Below are 19,875 nucleotides of genomic sequence, written 5' to 3'. Positions count from 1 at the left end.
TGACGTGTGCGCACTGTCCGCCGGTCAGCCAAACTTCCACTTGCACCGGCTACGCTCCGCCTGTGCTGACAGTAGACCTGGTTTCAGCTGGCGAGCTTTTAGTGCACCTTCGGCAAAGCCTTTTGGCACGAAACTGTCACTGCGCCAAGCTGGATCTGTCAACACCTCCCCCTGCTGCGCCGCCACACCCATCTCCGCGCTCCTCGGTCTGCCAAACTACCAAACTGAGCGCACCTCGGGTTGCGCTGCTCGAAACTAGCTCTGGGTGGGGTTCGCCACCCTGCGTTGCGCCGGGAAACTAGAGCCCAGAAAGTCAATTTTCTGCGGTGGCTTTATAGTCTCTATCTTTTGGCCACAAAATGAATGACTCTCTTACTGGAAGTCCAGACATCAAACGCCTGTGTCTGTATGACAGCAAAAGCGGTTTAACTTGTAGTGTGGTCTGCTTGTATCCTTCTCTTTGTACTTCAGCTGTTCAGAGAGTGAGTGACATAGGAATCTCACGGTAATTCTCTATAATATTGCTGTACAGGACACCTCTCTTTCTTCTCTACCTATCTGTTTGTCATTATTCAAAGACCTTGATCAAGCTAGGGCATATTTTATATTGCCTGACTTATATGCCTGACTTTTAAAGATTGTTAGATTGTTTATTGCTAAAAAAAGATGTGTCCTATCTGTGATGCAATAAAAATATATTTTTCTTAACAAAATGAAAGGTAAAGTGATTCTATTATATTTCAGTGCCTTTATAAGAGTTTTAAACATATAGCCTACATATTTTGAGGATTATAATATCGTGAATCACAATCATTTTGGCCAAGATGATTGTGACATGAAATTGTCATATCGTCCCATGACAAGCGGATAGTAATGTCCAATCATAGTCATGCAGCGTGGACATTATGACCTGACACTTATCACTGTTACTCTGCTGATCCTGCCCATGCAGTCTGATGCTGCAGCAGTTGACCTGACAATGTCCATGCTCTTCATGACAGAAGCTAAGTTTCCTGTGTTTGCTGCCGGCCTGCAACCACTCTAAGGAGAGCCTATTCACCTGATTTTGAATCGCCATTATGTTAGGGCTGGAGCTCTCTGTTTGAGGAATATGGACAGCGCTTGCCACAAACACAAACACACACACACACACACACACACACGCACACACACACACACACCTACACATGTACCACTAAACACAACAAACAGCACTGGGTGTAATGTGTCCTATTACAAAATAAATTCTTATGCCAAGTCAAGACAACAATTTTTTAATTTAGCGTTCCAGATCTTTTATTTGGTGTGGAAAAAAGAAGGAAGCCAATGTTGTAAATGAGAATATGAATCAATGAGTGACAACGAACAAACAAACAAAAAAACATTATTGTACAATCAGTCAACAATAGGCAGGACTTGACCAATCAGATTCAACTATATAAATTCTTATTTGGGGACAGCCCTTTTTATTAACACACAGTGCTCATGTGTGTTACCAATCTTGCTATCCTATAAAGGCTGCCTAACCAGATGGCTTTCTTATTGGTTCATGATCAGCCGATGGTTTTCAATAGTTCAGCTGTTGAATTCATGCTTAAATCACATACTGTATCTACTATGACAAAATTCTATATAGAACTTAACCAAAACCTCCATTTCAGGTGGCCTCAGCCCGAATGAGATATGAAAGCAACGATTAAAGAGGTCAAGGACAAAATTGATGTACTCACCCAGCATTAGGAGGCTCACATACACAGCCATGATGGGCACCATATTTCCTGGATACACAGACACCAGGCTGTCTCTCTGGCTGTAACAAACAGACACAATATATTTCAGAGAGTGACAATACCATCTTTGGAAGCTTCATTTAGTAAAACACTGTATTCATCCCAGGTCATCAACATTGGCAGTTTACATTTTAAATAAGAGGTATTGCTGCAACAAATGTTTCTGAAAATTGACAACAAATTAAGAAGAAACTGAAAGTGATTCTTTCCATTAACCCTAAGTGCTATGCACTATCTGCCAATGCCAGATGAGATACAGGTCTTAACAATGTTCTTGTTTGTTTACAGTAAATATTATTATTACTGTTGTGTTTGCAAAGTGTTGTGGTAATGGCTGGTGCTAGAATACTACTCAGGATGATAACTGGAAAACTGTCGCTGTTATGTAGTAGGTCAACGGTTTCTTTTAAGGCAGAAGGGTCTTGATTATGTTGTGATGCCAAACAGAGAAAAGGCCTCTTGTGTACTTAGGCTCCACAAACATAGACATCTGCTCACTGAATAGGACAGACCACCGTGTACGGTATGTGTGTTTTTGTGTGTGTAGGTACACACATTGACAGGTGAGAACAGACATTGTTCATGTCACACGCACTAAACCAATCTGACCTCAGTAACAAATAAAAGTGGTTACAGGAAGGTAAGAGGACAAACTAAATGAGAAGACTGTTTTCACTGCCGGGATTGCTTTTGCAAGTTAAATAAGCCATTTTACTCAGAGAATGAAGTGCTCTGTTGTCTAACAAAACAAACAAAAAAACAAAAAACGAGTCAAATGTCTCTAATTTTAAAGAATTTCTCAAATAGCTTAACCTGACTCATTAATCTAGGTTCATGATCTAAAGCTGGTCTCTGTTGGAAGCATTTTTCACACTCTGCTTGGCAATAAGAGGTCAATGTGGCCCCACGCTCACACTGTCAAAAGCAGAGGCACTGAAGAGGGACCCTACAATGTCTCAACACTCAGTTCAAAAGATTTACACGTGTATTAAGTTGTTGACTGCATCCACAACAATAAGGTATTTGTCTTCTTGATACGTAACATATATAATGGCTGAATAAACTTGTATCCCAACTTCCATTGTAAAACTCTATGCTAATATTTCCTTTAACGTTGAGGGACACAGTTTGCTTCATCACTATTCAAACTAAATTAATTTTGTTAGTAGATCAAATGTTTCTTTTTGATTTGAGATAATTCTCCTGCTTCTAACACCAAAATAAATCCTTAAAAAAACCTACTGGATTAAGTAAAAAGCAGTCAGAGAGCAAAGGCCATTCTGGCAGACTGTGAACACCCTCTTCACCCTCTACAGTTCGACTGCTGCCATCAGGGAGGAGGACCATGTTCCGCAGGGCCAAATCAAACAGAATATCTGAGATCATTTGTTCTCTCAGCTAATGAGTTTTTCAATAAGCTGTGAGCTGAGTTGCTATTGCATATTTTAACAAAGAATGGATGGACTCTTTGTGCTTTTGTAGCTCACTGCAATTTGATTATCATGACATCTATTAAATCTTGTATGTATTTACTTTTGTTTATCTATTGTATGGTGTGTATTGGTTGTGTTGGCTGCTGTTTGCAAACCAATTGCCCATCAGGGGCATTAAAGACCACCAGTCCAAAAAATGCATGCAAGAGAAGTAGGTGTTGTAGTTACATAGTTTTTACAAAAAAAAGAGCAAAATATGATGTTCTCTGAGAAATTAACTAATTATTAGAGTGCTACAAAACATCTGGAGCACATGGAATGCATCCCATGTCTTTTTTACCATTATAATCCTATTGTCCAGTCAGTGTGAGACAAGGGAGCAGGCTGACTCCAATCTTCTTTGTTTTTTTTTTTTACACATTTGTGTTGTTTAAGTTAATCTTGCTTGTTGGTGGTTGATTGTTGCTAGATGGTTCAGGTTAGCTTCAATGTACACTCCATTGCTTATAACCAGCTGGCAACGGACGTCTATATTATGTCAGAAAGACTTATATCGGACAGACGTTAAATTTTGGTTGGATTGAAAATCAGGTTGACAGTATTTTAAATGCATAACTACATTAGAATTTCACATTATAAATGATATCTGTGCCTCTGTAGAAAACTGCAAAGCACATTTTTATACAGATGACACAATTCTTTATGCTTGTGCACCACTGAGAGAGGAAGCTGTATCAAATCTTCAGTGTGCATTTGACTGCGTGCAGAAAATCCTTAAAAAAAAATCCAAAACCTTATACTGATTTTAAATTAACCTAAAACTAAATTCATGTTATTCACAAGGTCAAGGAAACGTGATGTTGATGCCTACTCCAACCATTCCTTGAATGGCACCCACGATCAACATGTTACAGATTACAAATACCTTGGCATCTGGCTAGATTTAAAACACACATGCTTAAGCTCACAGAGAAGGTGAGAATTAAATGGGGTGCATTGTACAGACTTTGGTCATGCTTCTATTTAGAAAATAGAAGGACAATTATTCAGTCAACTATAATGTCAGTCTTAGATTATGGTGATATTGTGTCCAATCCACACTGAAATCCCTTGATACAGTCTACTGTAGTTCTCTCTGTTTTATTACTGGGGATGGTTTTAGAACATACCACTGTGATTGACGTTGTATGGACGTTAACATTATGATATTTTGCAGACGTTGTGTTATGTTCCCCATACCTTACCACTAAATGTTGTTATTCTATGTCAAGAGACTTTTGAAGGCGTTGGATTTTAGTCATTTAATAACACAACTTAAAACCAACAAAATATCAACATCAGTTGTGGTCAATATTACTTGCAAACTGACATAGGTATTAGACGTCCTGACATCAAGTTTTGGTTATCCAATGTCACAACCAAATTTCAATCAAATATCAATGTCTAACAATGTTGTTGGTCTGCTGGTAAATTCCCAACACATTATATTAAGTTGTTAATTAATAACTGCTGGAGATAATTCAATACAAGTTCAAGTGCTGCTTCATGCACTGTCACGGCATTTTTAAAACAGAGGCTTTGTATTTCTAAAGATGAAAGAACAGAGCGAGGACAAAAGTGAGGAAAAAATGCAGGAAGCAGAAGTGGAAATAGAGAAACATGGAGAAAGAAAACGAAGTGCAATTGATTCAAGATTAAAAATATAGAGGAAAAGAGTCAGAAACTGAAGCTTCCCAGGACTCAGGTGATGTAGAGATGACATCAGCTATAAAATGATAGACAGATCTTTTGCAGTAATATCGGGGTTAACACTAGTACCAGTAACTTAAACACCACCACAGGCCTGTTGCAGAAGGGCAACTAGTAAATGATTTAACACGAGAATATTACAATAGAACCTACCTGCGTTTTACTTAATGAGATCTAAAAGCCGCTCAGAGACCTGAATATTGACATTTATGATCATAAAAAGCTTCAGTTATCACAGCAATAGTGAATAACCACCCGCTGCACTGTTAAACTACGACACCATTGTTACATTTTAACAGCTAAACAGTTAAAAGAGCTTACAGTTTAGCCAAGGGTGACCTACAGAGGTGGTGACAGCAAAAGGTCACTTTCAATCAAAAATCTTCACTAACTAATCCACCAAAATCACAACAATGTAGAGAGAGTTTCAGCTGATGTTACAAAAAATAAGTGAAACACTGAGAAAACAACGCAGCAAAAGTGAAATATTCATAATCAATCCAGCATTATAACTAATTCTAGCTTCATACTCACACAGCCACAGATCACCTCACTCTCCTCTGCACTGCGTGGTCAAAATTGCTCAGTCCGTACGCCAATTTCGTCTGACAGTGTGTGTAGAGTCCCGTATCAGTGTGCACGTGAGTAGCCCCTGAACCCCAATGTGTATATTTACGCGTGCATGCACATGTGTGGTGTGTATGTGCGCCAGAATGTGTAAAACAAACTTGAAAGCCCAACTGACGGCAGAGATGTAAAAACAGAGGGAACGCCGCCGGCCAATGGGAATACAGAGTGCAGGACCCCCCTTCATTCCTCTCCTCCCTCTGGCTCCCTCCGTTTCGCCCTCCCTCGCTCCCTCCAGCTCGTCACTGGGGCACTGGGGTGAATGGACAGCTATTCTTATTCTAATGCCTCTGTCACTCTGAGGGCCACTGGCTGAAAGAGGGGAATGGTCTCCAGGCTTTTGGAATGCACCACCCCTTTCTTCTGGACACTGAGGGAGAGTGAAGAGCGAGAGAGGAGGCCAGAGAGAGAGAGAGAGAGAGAGAGAGAGAGAGATGGTTAGAAGAAGAAGAGAGAGAAGAGAGGAGGATGAAGGGAGGAGAACACCCACTGGAGAAGGCAAAGAGGAAAGAAGAAGCGAGAACTGACACTGTCGGGGACACATATTGGCTCTTCGGGGTAAACTAGGCCACAGAGCTTCAGTGCAGCACCACCACCACATAACACCACTTTCATGGCGTAGCAAGAGGAGCTAACCAACAGATGAACACTTCACCTCTACTCTGACCAACCCCAACTCGCTCTCGGCACTGAAACTGCACTCTCACATATCAGGGCTATGTTGACATTTTGGGAAATACTGACACTTGCTTTCTGATGGAGAGTTAGATGAGAAGATTTGTAATGCTGTCATGTGTGTATGTGCAGTGTTTCCCCTCAGAGTTTTTCCAGCAGCATGCTGACGTGCCTGACTTTTATTTTGTGCCACTGTACGATACTGAACATGTTCACAGAAATGAGACAAGCTTTAGACATATATTTTTACACAATTGTCGATGTCACCTAATACAAATACAAGTTACCTACATAAAATTGTATCCAAATAAATCAAGACATTTTTGAGTAATGACATTAAAACCAAAAATTGTGACAACAGCCCCTGGTCTCCCCAGATCAACCCTGCGTTTCCAGTCACAGACAAAAGAGCTCAAGTCCTTGAGAAATGAAGATATCAAAGAGCTGGTACACATAAAGACGCCATGTCTGTCGTGTGGGAACAATACAGGACAAAACATAGCTACATGCATACAATGTCAAGAAACAGCCGAGTGTATCGCAGCCTCCACAGAACTGTTCAGTGCAGTGTGTGTGTGTGAGCTGGACGTCAGGTTAGCAGTAAACCATGAATGTAACAGTGTTAAGTGTAAGCTACAGTTTTTAAGACCAGTGCGGTTATTTTAGCAGTGTGTAAAGAACTTTTCTTGTGAGTTTCCCATCATCTGATCAGCTTTTCCGATCAGTCTTCAAACTATTTAGAACAAATAGTCGTCTATAACATTCGGTGGCTGATTGATCGGAGCACTCTTATCTGGGGCTGTCAGATTTATTATCCTGGCTTGTCCTTGACTCTGGCTGCTTAGAGACAACAAGTAGAGACAACATTGCACATCATTGCATATGGGGAGATTTTCAAATTGCAATGGCAATAATCATTAAGCAGTGGTGCTGCACCACTGCTAATAAAAAAAGGGGAAACAGCGGTATGTAAATATAAAGCTAATGCAAGCCGCTAGTTAGCTTAGCTAAGCACAAGACAAGACATTTTTAAACTTAAGTTTTTGTACCAATTAAACAAATGAGATTTTATAACTTGTTGATTTCAGAGCTTTAGCAGAGGTGGTGGGTGTATTTTGACACTGACGGGATAGAGCCAAGCTAGCTCCTAACCCACTGTTTACAGTTTTGTTCTAAGCTAAGCTAACTGGCAGTAGCTTCATATTTTACGAACAGACATGAGAATGGTTTCAATCTTCTCATCTCACCCTACACAAGAAAGTGAATAGGTGTATTTCCCAAAGCGTCCAACTATATGTGCTGAAATTTAGTGGAATATCTCTATTTCACAATTTGATTCAAGTTCAGCATGTGAATTTGTGCAGTTTCATCTTTGTCACCTTTGATTCAACTGAAAAACAAAGGGTGTGCGATATTAGCAAGGTTGAAGCATCAGAACAGGGCCATGGAGGTCAACTCTATTCAAAAATTCAAAAGGTTGGAGCAATTGCTGTTTTGACTAGACTAGAGAAAAGAAAGAGAAAGAAGTGAATGGGTGTGTGTTTGTGCCCATGCATATAAGATGTATGTGTGGGTGTATGTGTGGGTCATGGGCATGCATGTGTGTGATTCAGGCTCAGCAACTAAAAAACTGCAGGACAGAACAAAGCAGCGTTCACATTTACAGCTCTCTGGTGATATGACCTTCGACCTCTGCTAAAGAGAGAGATGAAGAGGCTGACTCAACATGTCACAGAGCAGCCAACCACTGAAGAGGCCACGGGAGCTACTGGTGCTAAGTTCTACGCTAGATGGCTGAATGCACATGCTGCAGGAAGCTTTTCTTATCTGCACTCTCATTCACTTTGTTCTGTACTTGGTAATTTAATTCTGACCTCTGAGACAGCCAAGATATCCTCCTGGTGAATAAATGTTACACCTCCTCCAAAATGACTGTTATCACACAGACAAAGAGGGAACTCTTGAGCAAAGAATGATTCAAATATATCCAAATTTAATATTCTTGCAGGCAATCCAGTCTGCATTAGGTACTTTGGGTTTTTACTACAAGATTTACTTAACTTAAATGTTCAAAAATCACTTTATTTTCCTCATACTGTCTGTGGTGGAACACCTGTTTGATGCACTCAGTTTTAGTGACTGACTCTTTAAACCACCCTCCTGAAAAAGCCCAATCTGCTCTGATCGGTTAGTGTTTCCAGGTCTTCCATATCTGCATTCTCCAGGTATCTGGACCATCACTGCAGCTGGAGAATGACTGTAACACAGCATAGCAGCACTTTCTACCATGATAAATCACCAATAAATGCTTCTAAAGTAAACTCTTCACAACTGGACATGTTCCTACATGTAACAATATTCACACCAGTTTCATGTTTATAGTTTCTCTCATTTCTCCTACTTGCTTTTGTATATTATTAGTCATGGCTACCTTTAGTATCTCTGTTCCATTTTTCCTGCCATTTCTTAATTATATTTTCTTCTAATTTTTTAGTGGGGACTTCTGCATATTTGTCTGCCGGTTCACTCCCCTTTACCCCTTCCCTCCTGTGCAGGAATCCAGATGAATTTCACTAATACTCCGGCTTTCTCAATTCTGAAGACATCTTGAGCTACTTGTGTTCAGAGTGTTGCAGAGGAGAGACACACACTGGTATGCGTCATGTAACGCAACTTAACCCTATATCGATATAAACAGTGTTGTCTAAATTTAGATCTTGCTTGAAAATATAGATATACTACATAGTCGTCATATCACCCAGCCCTTTGTTGAGTATGTGACAAATAAAAACTTGAAATTTGAAACATGGTGAGATCCAGGTTTATAGTAAAAAAAAAAATACTGTGCAATTAAAATGAATCAAATGAGAAAGGGCAGAGTGCACCTGGTTAGCCTAGACCTTGAACAAAGACTTTGACGCAAAAACCCACAGACACAATCCTAACAAGAAGATAAGAGGAAACTTGTAAAAAGTTCAGTTCCACCACTATAACCTCTGTGCACAGTCAGACAAAGCTAAGAAATCTCGAGACACTAGTCCAAACAATCCCAGGCTCCCATATCCTTGAACACAATAACACGATAAGCTTGACTCTGTGTGTCTGAGTTTGTGTACACATCAAATGAAGGGCTTCAGACTGAGCTACCGCACACACACTGCTAATACGCTGCAGCTTGGCACACTGCTGTTAAAGCACTGTAAAACAAGGCCGGGCTGGCAACGGGAATCAGATCATACAGATGAGCTCATGGAGGAAGTCTGCTTCGATTATAAAGACAGGTGACTCAGTAATTAGAGCTGCTGCTACCTGCACCACTGTGAGGGGAAATATGTACAGTCATCTCAACAATGCAAGGCATAAAAACAAAAGAGAAACCAACAGAAATTACAAAAAAAATGCAAATGACAAACAAAGAGCAATTCACTTTGCTAAATACACCATAAACAGTAAGTGTCTCACTTGCATGCAGCTTTACTACAGTGTGATAAATATACCTGCAAGTGTGTAGCTATAAGCTGTAACAGGTGAAGTACACCAAAAAACAACAGCAGCGATACTCTAGTCATATAAGAGAGTGGCATGGGACCTTAAATAGATATCACAGATATGAAATACTTTTCAGTGCTGCTCAGCTGAAAAGTCAGTTCCACCTTTAAATACTATTGCTCTGCTCAACAAATCCAAGCAAACTTGCAAAATCCATACAACTGAGAAATAGAGATGACATAAATCAGTGCTACTTCCTGTGTGACTTTAATTTCTAGTTTTATTGCTTCCACGCTTCCACAGTCTACCACACCTTGGAATGAATCTTTTGCTGGATCCACCTTTACCCTAATTCAGTTACTGATTTACTATATTGTCAAAAACGACTTTCAGCCAACAGACTGGATGAGAACTTGCTGCACTCAGCTATGGGGTATATATTGCTGTACAGTCCCCTTCCCACTAGACAAAACAAACAAACAAAAAAAAAAACGCTAACACCCATTAACATGTAGCTTTTTTCTTTAATAGCAAAGTTAACAATCTGCATTCATTCCCGGGACAAATGACTCTGCAGTAGTCACAGGTATTTATCAGCTTCAGCTCCAATCAGCAGTGATGGTAACATGATAACTGGGTGGGCATGATCATTTTTGTTGTTTCCGCTGCAATGCGCAATACAGGCTTGTCCCTTTTTTCGCTAACTATTTGACCCTTTGTCATGCCAGCCACATAGTCCGGCCAACTCCTTCTAAGCAGCACTCAAATATTGTTCCACATCAGTCGTCACTTTGACTGAAAGACAGACTGACTAAAGTAAGCACCATTTTCACTAGGGGTGGGAATCATCAGAGGATCCTCGATATTATATTATCACGATACATAAGTCACAATACAACATTTTTGCAATCTTAAATATGTTGCGATATATTGCAGTTTATTCCTTTTTTTCCAACTGTAATATGATATTGCCACATAAAAATATTGAGATACTATGCTGTATTGATTTTTCCCACACCCCTAATTTTCACTGGCCTCTATGCTACTTGCTACTGTTTACTAACCCTGTTTTCTTGCATGTTTGGCATCAAACTTGACACACCAGTGAAAAAACACAAACCCATAAAGCTGGTATCAAAAGTGATATTCAGCACTGACAGTTACAGTATCCTAATAACAGTCAATTGTAGCATACTTTGCAAATACTTTGTAGGGTTTTGAACTAAATCTTTCTGCAATGCCTGCAAACTTAGTCTCCCAGGTTGTGCAGATCTGAACCTTGTTATGTACATCTCTTTCCAGTGATGCTATTATGCTGCTTTATGACTGCTTTAATGTATTGTATAACAACTGTGAACAACTATTAAAGCAGAGTGGAACTGCAATGGCTCATAAGGGCTTCTGAGTGGAGTCTGCATTTTCTTCCCCTGTCAGTGTGGGTTTTCTCTGGGTACTCCGGCTTCCTCCCACAGTCCAAAGACATGTAGGTTTGTGAATGGCTCTATGTGTCAGCCCTGTGATAGTCTGGCGACCTGTCCAGGGTGTACCCTGCCACTCGCTTAATGTCAGCTGGGATAGGCTCCAGCCCCCCCCGTGACCCTCAACAGAGAATGAAAGATGAATAAATGAATGGAACTGCTATGATGAATTCACACCCTCTGATACTGTGCAAACCTCAAAACTGCACAATTTATTCTCAGAAAATCAAGCACTTCATATTAGCAGCATTTAAAAGTCTACATTAAATGTGTTTACAAAGACATTGACACACTTTGGAAAATTAGCCTTCTTGCATAAGTTGCAAATATTCTTTTGTTTAATGCTCTCCGTCTATTTCAAAAATAAGAATATACTTTAAGTATACTGTCTCTCCACTTTCAAATCCCGTCTCAAAACTCAACTCAACTCACCTCTTTCAAATAGTATACTCAGTTTGACTCCCATCAACCTAGCCACACACATCCACAATTTACACAGAATTTTATTCACTGTAAACTTGCTTTGCTATTGTTATTTTACTTTATACATTTATTTTTTAATTTATGTTACTTTATTCCTTACCTCATTGACTTTTTATATGCTGTTGTTTTCTCTATCTTTGCCTGTCAGGTGACCTTGAGTGTTGTGAAAGGCACCTAAAAATAAAATGTAGAATTATTTTTACCTTAAGTTAGATGTGATCATTTCTTCATGGGAATGACTCAGTTCTTTCAACACTCCAGATGCTTCAATACACATTTGCACTGCATTGCCAAAAAATGAGTCAAAGCAGACAGTCGCTAATTACTGTAATACACTATGAAACCACAATAAGCGTTCTCCTTAAATTAGACAGAGTGGAAATTACTTCTAGGCTTTATTAAATTATGTGTGGTAAAACACCATCTCGGTAGGTTCTAATGATTGTAACTCTCTTACAGAGAAGGTAGTCCTAGTCTACGCCACTAGATTCAACAAACCCTGAAGAAACACCTACGACCTGAACTCTACAGGGAAAGCACTGGCAGACACCAACTAATATGATAAGATCCCACAGCAAACAATTATCTCTCTACCAGTCAACAGGGTTGACATCAACCATCTGCTTGATTTGGTGGAGAGAGACCACCCACACACCCAAACACATCTTTAATTAAAGGGATTTAATTTAACCATAGTATCAAACAAGGAAACAACTTCCCTTCAAACAACTTCCTAATCCACTACATACATTGTCACATAATCACCTATGGAGCCAAAGGAAATCTAATGATACTGTCTGGATACCTCAATTTCTGCTGGCATCTTACAGTCAAACAAAGATTAACATCAAAGATAATTCTCCATTTCAGGTGTGCAAAGAGAGTTAAATCTTCCAGTGTGAGGGGCACAACAGACTGTCACTGCTATTGACCCAAACCTCAAATAAGACACACCTAATACCATCAACTTTTAAACCTTTGTTCCACACCACCTATGTACACACACAACAGAAAGGAAAGTCTGTCTGTGCATTCCTGTTCATGCACAACCAGCGCACTTTGTTTTTTCCGATGTTATGCCCTCTTATTTCACCCAACAACAACACGCTGTATCAGATCTTCCATGAAATCAGCTGCATGGTTTAGGGTCTTAAATGGTTTATCACAGAAATTAATCTTTAACTAAGCACAGAGGGACACACCCAAGAGACCAACAAAAAGGCTCATGCAAGGGCATGACCGGACAGTAGCCAGTGAGGAGCCTTTAAGGTGATTACATTCAGTGCAGACACATTAACCAACACAATTACCATATTCATGTTTGAACTAGAAAGCCAGAGAAGCAGTAGGTGAGAGGTGGAGGTGAACAGGGCAACTCTGGGTTGTCAGCATTAAGTCCTGAGGAGAAGGTCAGTGAGGTGCAGATGAGCCAGGCAGAGCTTTAGCTGAGGCCAGAACATGAAAGTGGAGCAATGGTACACTGACACTGCTTATGTCATCATAGCTTAGACAGCATATGGGCATTTTCACTATTTAGAAGAGAAAGAATCTGTTGCAAAACTGTAAAATGACTAAACATGTATGTGAAACTCCAGAGCTGCTGTTCACCTGCACTAACAATTTGCACTTGAAACGACTAAAGATGTCATTTGTAATTGGAAAAGCAGAGGGGCAATCAGTACACATGGCTGGTTTCCTGCCGATATCAAAGAAAGGCAGGACATTTGGCCGACTTTTTCAGTGACACAAAAAAAGGAAATTGCATTTCCTGTTATTGATGAGACAATCTGTGGTGTGATTCACATGCCATCAGCCATTTCCAGTGTAAATATCCCCTCTGTATGAGAATGTGTGTGTTTGTGAGCACTGGAGAGGGGAAAAGACACACTTACATACATCCTGAGAGTTAATTGGCAGTGATTGCAGCTTATCAGACTAGCTGACAGACATAAAAAAAAAAAAGACATTTCACGTTGTGTGGAGAAACCCATGATTTACTGCATTTTTCTGGCATTTTTTAGAAGCCAAATTAGTTCTGTCACATTCCTCTTGACATTAAAGGGACTGTTCGTCCATAAATCAAAAATACACATTTTTCCACTTTGCTGTAAAGCCATTTATCAATCTGGTTTGAACTACACCCATCAAACATATCACTGGGCAGAAGGAGGCTCAGCTCAGGAGGATGCCATTAATGTCTTGTGCTATCACGAGCCTCTCATCCATAAGTAGATACACGCTTCCTTTTGTGCAGTGATATGGTTGATGGGTGTAGTTCAGCTCCAAAAGCCGAGTGTCATCTAGTACTATTATACCAGAGAGCAGGCAGACATCTCTACAGCCAATATCTCCAACACTCTGCAACTCAACAAAAAACAATCTAGACTGATAATTAGCAATACAGGTAACAGGAAAAGTATGTGTTTTTGACTTTTAGGGGGAATTATCCTTGTAGGGTGTTTGTGTTTCGATGTTGTCAAATTAACACCAAGGTTTTACAGCCATTCCTCTACATAAAATATGGCAGCTTTCAAATGTCAGGTCACTGATATAGAGAAAGAGAGAGAAAAAAAAGACGTACAGAAATTTTTATAAAAATTAAAGTGTTGTATTTTTTAAATCATTTAAGAATATTTTCTCAATGACACAAACAGAAAACTCTTTCTTTAGTGACCAAGTTATGCTGTTAACAGCAAATTTATTAAAGAATTGACCTTATTCAATCACTTTGATATAGCCAATTTATGCTAAAACTATTAGTGGATTAACTAGGGCTATAAATGGATACTTCTCCAGCTGCTGATTAGACTAAGTAAACAATATAAAGATATCAATCTTACCATTTTCACACTTTCTACACTTCAGAATCAGAAAAACTTTACTGTCTGTCGTGACAGAAAATTGTCTTAGACATTGCTCATACAACAAACAACACAAAAACACACAATTCCTAAAAACCTAGTGAGATAAGAGAATACTGAAGCATAAATAATTTATACAGAGTTTAAGTAAAACTCTAAAATGTGCAACGTGGTAAAGTTCTTAATAAATAATTAAAACAAAGATCAAGTATTTCCTAATAATGCAAATTATCATTGGTTGTAGACACTACAAGAAAGGAGCAGAGGAGACAGACATGAAAAAAGAGGCATCCTTCTTGTCAGTGTGCTGCAAACAAGGAGTTGATTTATATCAGGGGACCTGATTATGAGTGTCTCAGCCTGCAGAGGCCCTGACAGAGGCTCAGATATCAAAGACACACTGATAGAGCACAAGGTAGCCGACGGCAGCCAGAGGTCCTTAGAAAGGCCTCCTGATGTATAGATTATCCAAGCACAGAGGCAAACACACCACACTTATACGGAAGCACATCCTTCTACACACACACACACACACACACACACACACACACACACACTCCCACCCGACCTCTGCCTTCGCCCACCTTCTCAGCCCAAATCACCGGTGAGATTAAACCAATTCTTTCTAAAACAAAAATGGAGCAACTGAAACAAAAATGGAGCATCTGAGAAGTCATCACATAGAAAAACAATACCTCTATCATGCCAACGGCTGAACATTCACACCTATGTTTAAAGGACTACACCACTGGCAATGTAACACCAATTTACTTAGAGCTTTAATTACAGACAACCTTTACCAGTTCATACAAACGGCGCTGTCATTTTTAAATGCATTTTCTACCCACTGATTTCAGATAATTACAATACAATATCAAAAACAATTCACAGAGATGTGAAACTTGCTTCACATTGCTAATGCATCATAATAAAACACATCTGCACTGGTATGCATTTCTGTTAAGGTTACTTCATTTTAGAGTTTAATAGTGTCAATTGCAGAGTGATCTGTGAATCCCTCCTGGTGGTGCGTTTAACTGCTAATAATAGCTGTACCTCTTGTCTAAGAGTTAAAATTTAGCTGTACCTCTTGTCTTAGAGTTAAAATTTGAGTAAAAAATATGCCCTATCCAGGGTGTACTGAGATATTGCTGGTCCACTGTACGCAGATGTGTCTCTTATAAAAATTAAATATCTGTTTTTAAGTGTTTCAAACAAGAAAAAACCTTTGCACGTTTCACCTGACTATGCATACCACTCACATTCCATGAAATAATTCTAACAGAACGTCCAGTTTTCCCTCTATTTGAACTATCTGTCATACCAATCTAATATCAATAGAAGTGTATAACAATATTAAAATATGAAAAACAATATTGTGCATGCATGTGGACATGGATAAGCAAGCATAAAAAAAAAAAGAAAAGAAAAAAAAGGGTCGCCCCGCTTTCAGAACATGCACATACATACACGCATGAGTGAATGTCTGACAACAGACCTGCACCATACGAGTCACACAGATTTTCCTTCATAAGCTATTATATTTTAAACTCAGTAGAGAATACAAAAATGATTAGACATGAATGCTGTAAAAACCGTCATATATTTGATGGCTGTATCACAGTAGAAGAAAATTTTAGCTACACTCAGCACATAAACACTCCATTTCTCTGAGTCAATCTAATGTGTGTGCTATTATTGGATGCTCAGGGCTGAAAACTGACACACTGCTAAGTAAACAAAAAGTATTTGGCATAGAAGTAACAAAGTAATGACACTACAAACAGTGAACAGCATCATGGGGAGCTCAGATGAGTAGACAGTTCCACTTTCTACAGAAAACTATTGTAGCGCATTAGTTTGAGCAACTAAGGAAGAACCAGTGCTGAGGCGAGCACAGTGCGAAAGGGAAAGGACTTGAATGGGGGACACTGCCACTACATCATCGAATCAACCAGAACTCCAGCCTCTGAAGCCAGCAGATGGCAGCTGGTGGTGTGGTAGTAATACATGACAAACTATACTACCCAAAACACAGTGTTTGTGCTAAATGAGAAATTTTGAATAGCTTTTGGAGGAGTTTGCATCAATGCAGTGGACTAACTTAGAGTAAATGTTTGACAGACCATCCTGGTTTCCTTGCTGTGTGCCTCACTTGCAGGTACATAGTACAGTTATCAAAGTTGTGCATCCCTCCAAAGTAGAATGTTTTGGTCAGAAATGTGTTGTGCTTTCCATAGCAGAGTCTGTCTTATCAGAGCTACCTGTAGGTGGGACATCTGTTGTGCTCGCCAATCCAATCAAACTACACAAAAGTAATGTATATCTCCGCCTGGAAAATGCTCCTACAATAAAATATTGTCTTTTGAGCAATACTGTGACTTACAAGTACTTATATTAACACTTGGGCTACATATTTATATGTGTATGTTTGTGTTGGCAAGCTGAATTTAAAAGTGAGTGTATCACCTGAACATTTAATTTTAAACATTAAAATAATTCGGTAAAATATTACAAAAGCTCAAACATGGCTGCATGCTTTGTGAAATTACTAGTATTAAGAAAAGGTGCAAGCACATAGTATTGATTTGTCTAAATTATGCAACACCTGTGATGTGGTCCCTTGTGAAAATGAACATACAGTACATGTCATCACAACTGAGCATCATTGGTCAATGTACAGTCAATTAATAAAGAGGAAAAGCAGCCTCCAATCAGTGTCCCTCTCTCCCAGATAGCCAGTTCTACCAGTCTGAGCGACTCGTGGATCCTCTTAACCCTTCAGGTTAAAGTTGATCTTAACAATGGGGCGAGAGGCCAGGTCCTTGAGCTGATTAAAGCTAGACTAAACCTACAAGGGCCATGGGAACATGGACCTCCAAACACACATGTCTAATAACCCTGACAAGTGAAAAGAAATCAATAACAACATGACATTCTTAAGTTCAAGGAGAAATACTGAGAATTCTCAAACTGTACCCCACTGAATAGTAAAATAAAGCTGTCTAGGTTTCTAAGAATGCCTCTCACCTAAAAAGCCCCAATTAGGAGAGCCTGTTTTCAAGGTCACACCTAGATATATATTTATTACATCATGTGAGCACAAGGGAACAAGTTTTGAAGAAACAACACACCGCTGTCTCAATGAAATTCCTTGTTCTTCACCTGCAGCAAAAACAAATCATTCAAACCATTTTCTGATGGTGAATCTGAGCTCTGCACTCCATTAATCTGTGCTGCTGGTTAATCTGGTAGGAATGTGTGCAACAGTGTCAGAAATCTGCCTCCCAGCCATGAGTGACCCACTGGTGTCAGTGAGAGAGCAGGTACACGCACACACGCACACACACACATTCATCACTTATCCTTTCTTCAACTCTTAAAGGAATACTTCATTTACAAAATGACCATTTGTAAATCAGTTATGCTAGACATGACATGCTGCACTGAATGCATGTCTCCATGGAAATGGCAGACATATTGATTTACTGATTGATAGGGGACCATGTTTGACAGCAAAACTATATCAAAACACCAATTTAGAAATTCTCACAAAACTCATGCAGTGTAATCCAAGTCTGGTTTATCCAGTTGTATGCTCAGTACTTTCCAAACATGCACTTTCCATAAAGTGTTACTATTTAAAACTGAACTAAAAGTGAAACTTATCCATGCTCTCCAGACTCCAATACTAAGGTTTTTTTGTTTGTTTGTTTGTTTGTTTGTTTTTAGAGAAAATGCATGTGTTCGAGTACTGAGCATACGACTGGATATGTGAGACCTGGATTATATTGCACAAATTATATGAAGTTTTTAACAGATGTTTTGATATAGTTTTGCTGTTGTTAAACATGTTCCCTAATCAATAAACAAATATGTCCACCATTTTCCATTGAGGAATGGGGGAAAAATCATTTTCTTCACAAATTCAAGGTAACACAGTATGACTACTTGATGTACAAATGGTCATTTTGTGGGTGGAGTATTTCTTTAACCTCAATTCTAGTTTCTTCATCACAAGTTAGAGAAAACATCTTATCTTTTCTTTGACTTGGTCTAAAATGTGCCACAAAGAAAGTAAAAAAATATCTAACAACTTCTTCTCCTCTCTTCTCCCTCATTGAAAAATCCATTATCTATAAATGTACAAGTATTCGTCATTTAAAAAGTTTAACCACTGGATGATGTCATGTTGTCTCCTGTAACTGTAAAGTCCATTCTCAGTGTATGGGCATTACACTGGTGTAGATTATATACTGGATTACAACTGGACCCCAAAGTAGTTGGGAGGCCACAAAATTAATGCACATCCTAACGCTGATATAAAGTAGGCCTAGGCACAATTCTTCCTTCAAGAGATGAAAGTAAAACAGCCTTGGTATTGTCTGCACATACATCACTCTGCATAGTGGAAATCATACATCCAAGTGAAGTAATATTCACATATATTTTCCTGGTGATTTATTGGCTCTTAGTAAAGATAAATGTTTATATGTAGGCTGCAATACTCAGCTGAACCAGATATCCAAGGCTGTAGGCTAGACTGAACCACCTGCTGTCTGGCTGGCCAAACCTGCAGGACATTTATAACAACAGCTTTGTCCAAATTTAACTGCTACTGTTTGTTTTTTTAATGATACAATCATGTCAGTACTAACGTTTGTGACTGTCTTTATTTTGACAAAAGCCTTTCAAAGAAGCAAAGTGTGGTCTTTGGTTACAAACATTTTCTTTCAATCTAGCTAACAAGTGGTCCACGAACGTAATATGACAGCAAGCTAACGTTAACAGCCCGAAAGATAAATTAGCCTAGCATAAAAAAAACGAAGCGTGCTAAAGTCCGTTAAAAGTCACCTTTCTACATCCTTACAGGAACATTACAGAAGTATCATGGGGCACAGGTTACAGTAAAATGGTTCATACAAACTCTCTTTACAGAGACAGCCGCAGAAAGCCGCTGCCCCTGCAGGAATATTACGGTAATATACTGTAACGCACAACAGTGATTTTGTATTGTTTGACTGAGGTGTGGTCTCGAGACAAATGTTAGCAAAGACGGAGGAAGGAAAAGATGGAGAGCTCACCTGCTCGGTAGTTTTCTGCGACTCCCCTCTCTCCCTCTCTCTCTGCCTCTCTCTCTCTCACACACACAGAGTAACTTTCCCACTCTCTCCTTCTCTCACACATATACACACACACGCGCGCCGTCCCGCAGCGGTTGCACCGCCTGTATGAACTTGGTGTCCGGTGTGCAGCGGTACAGTAGAGGGCTCTGCCCGGCGGAGGTGGA

At 39.5% G+C, this 19,875-nt stretch overlaps 1 protein-coding gene across 2 annotated transcripts in view; it reads right to left on the bottom strand.

The window, feature by feature from the left end:
* lamb2l (laminin, beta 2-like) overlaps positions 1 to 19,875 on the bottom strand; it is a 72,877-nt gene extending 53,002 nt beyond the window's left edge. Inside the window, exons 1-3 of one of the 2 annotated variants that reach the window (XM_049580955.1) lie at positions 19,670 to 19,875; positions 11,825 to 11,898; positions 1,731 to 1,810 (exon numbers count right to left, since the gene is read on the bottom strand). In XM_049580955.1, coding sequence (XP_049436912.1) covers positions 1,731 to 1,810; positions 11,825 to 11,829 — 85 coding nt within the window. In that variant the 5' untranslated portion in view covers positions 11,830 to 11,898; positions 19,670 to 19,875. The remainder of the gene's footprint in view (positions 1 to 1,730; positions 1,811 to 11,824; positions 11,899 to 19,669) is intronic. The other variant, XM_049580956.1, reaches the window with a different exon arrangement.

Source organism: Epinephelus fuscoguttatus, linkage group LG7, assembly GCF_011397635.1.
Source record: "Epinephelus fuscoguttatus linkage group LG7, E.fuscoguttatus.final_Chr_v1".
Classification (NCBI taxonomy): Eukaryota; Metazoa; Chordata; class Actinopteri; order Perciformes; family Serranidae; genus Epinephelus; species Epinephelus fuscoguttatus.
This window is presented reverse-complemented; position numbering and strand designations above follow the sequence as displayed.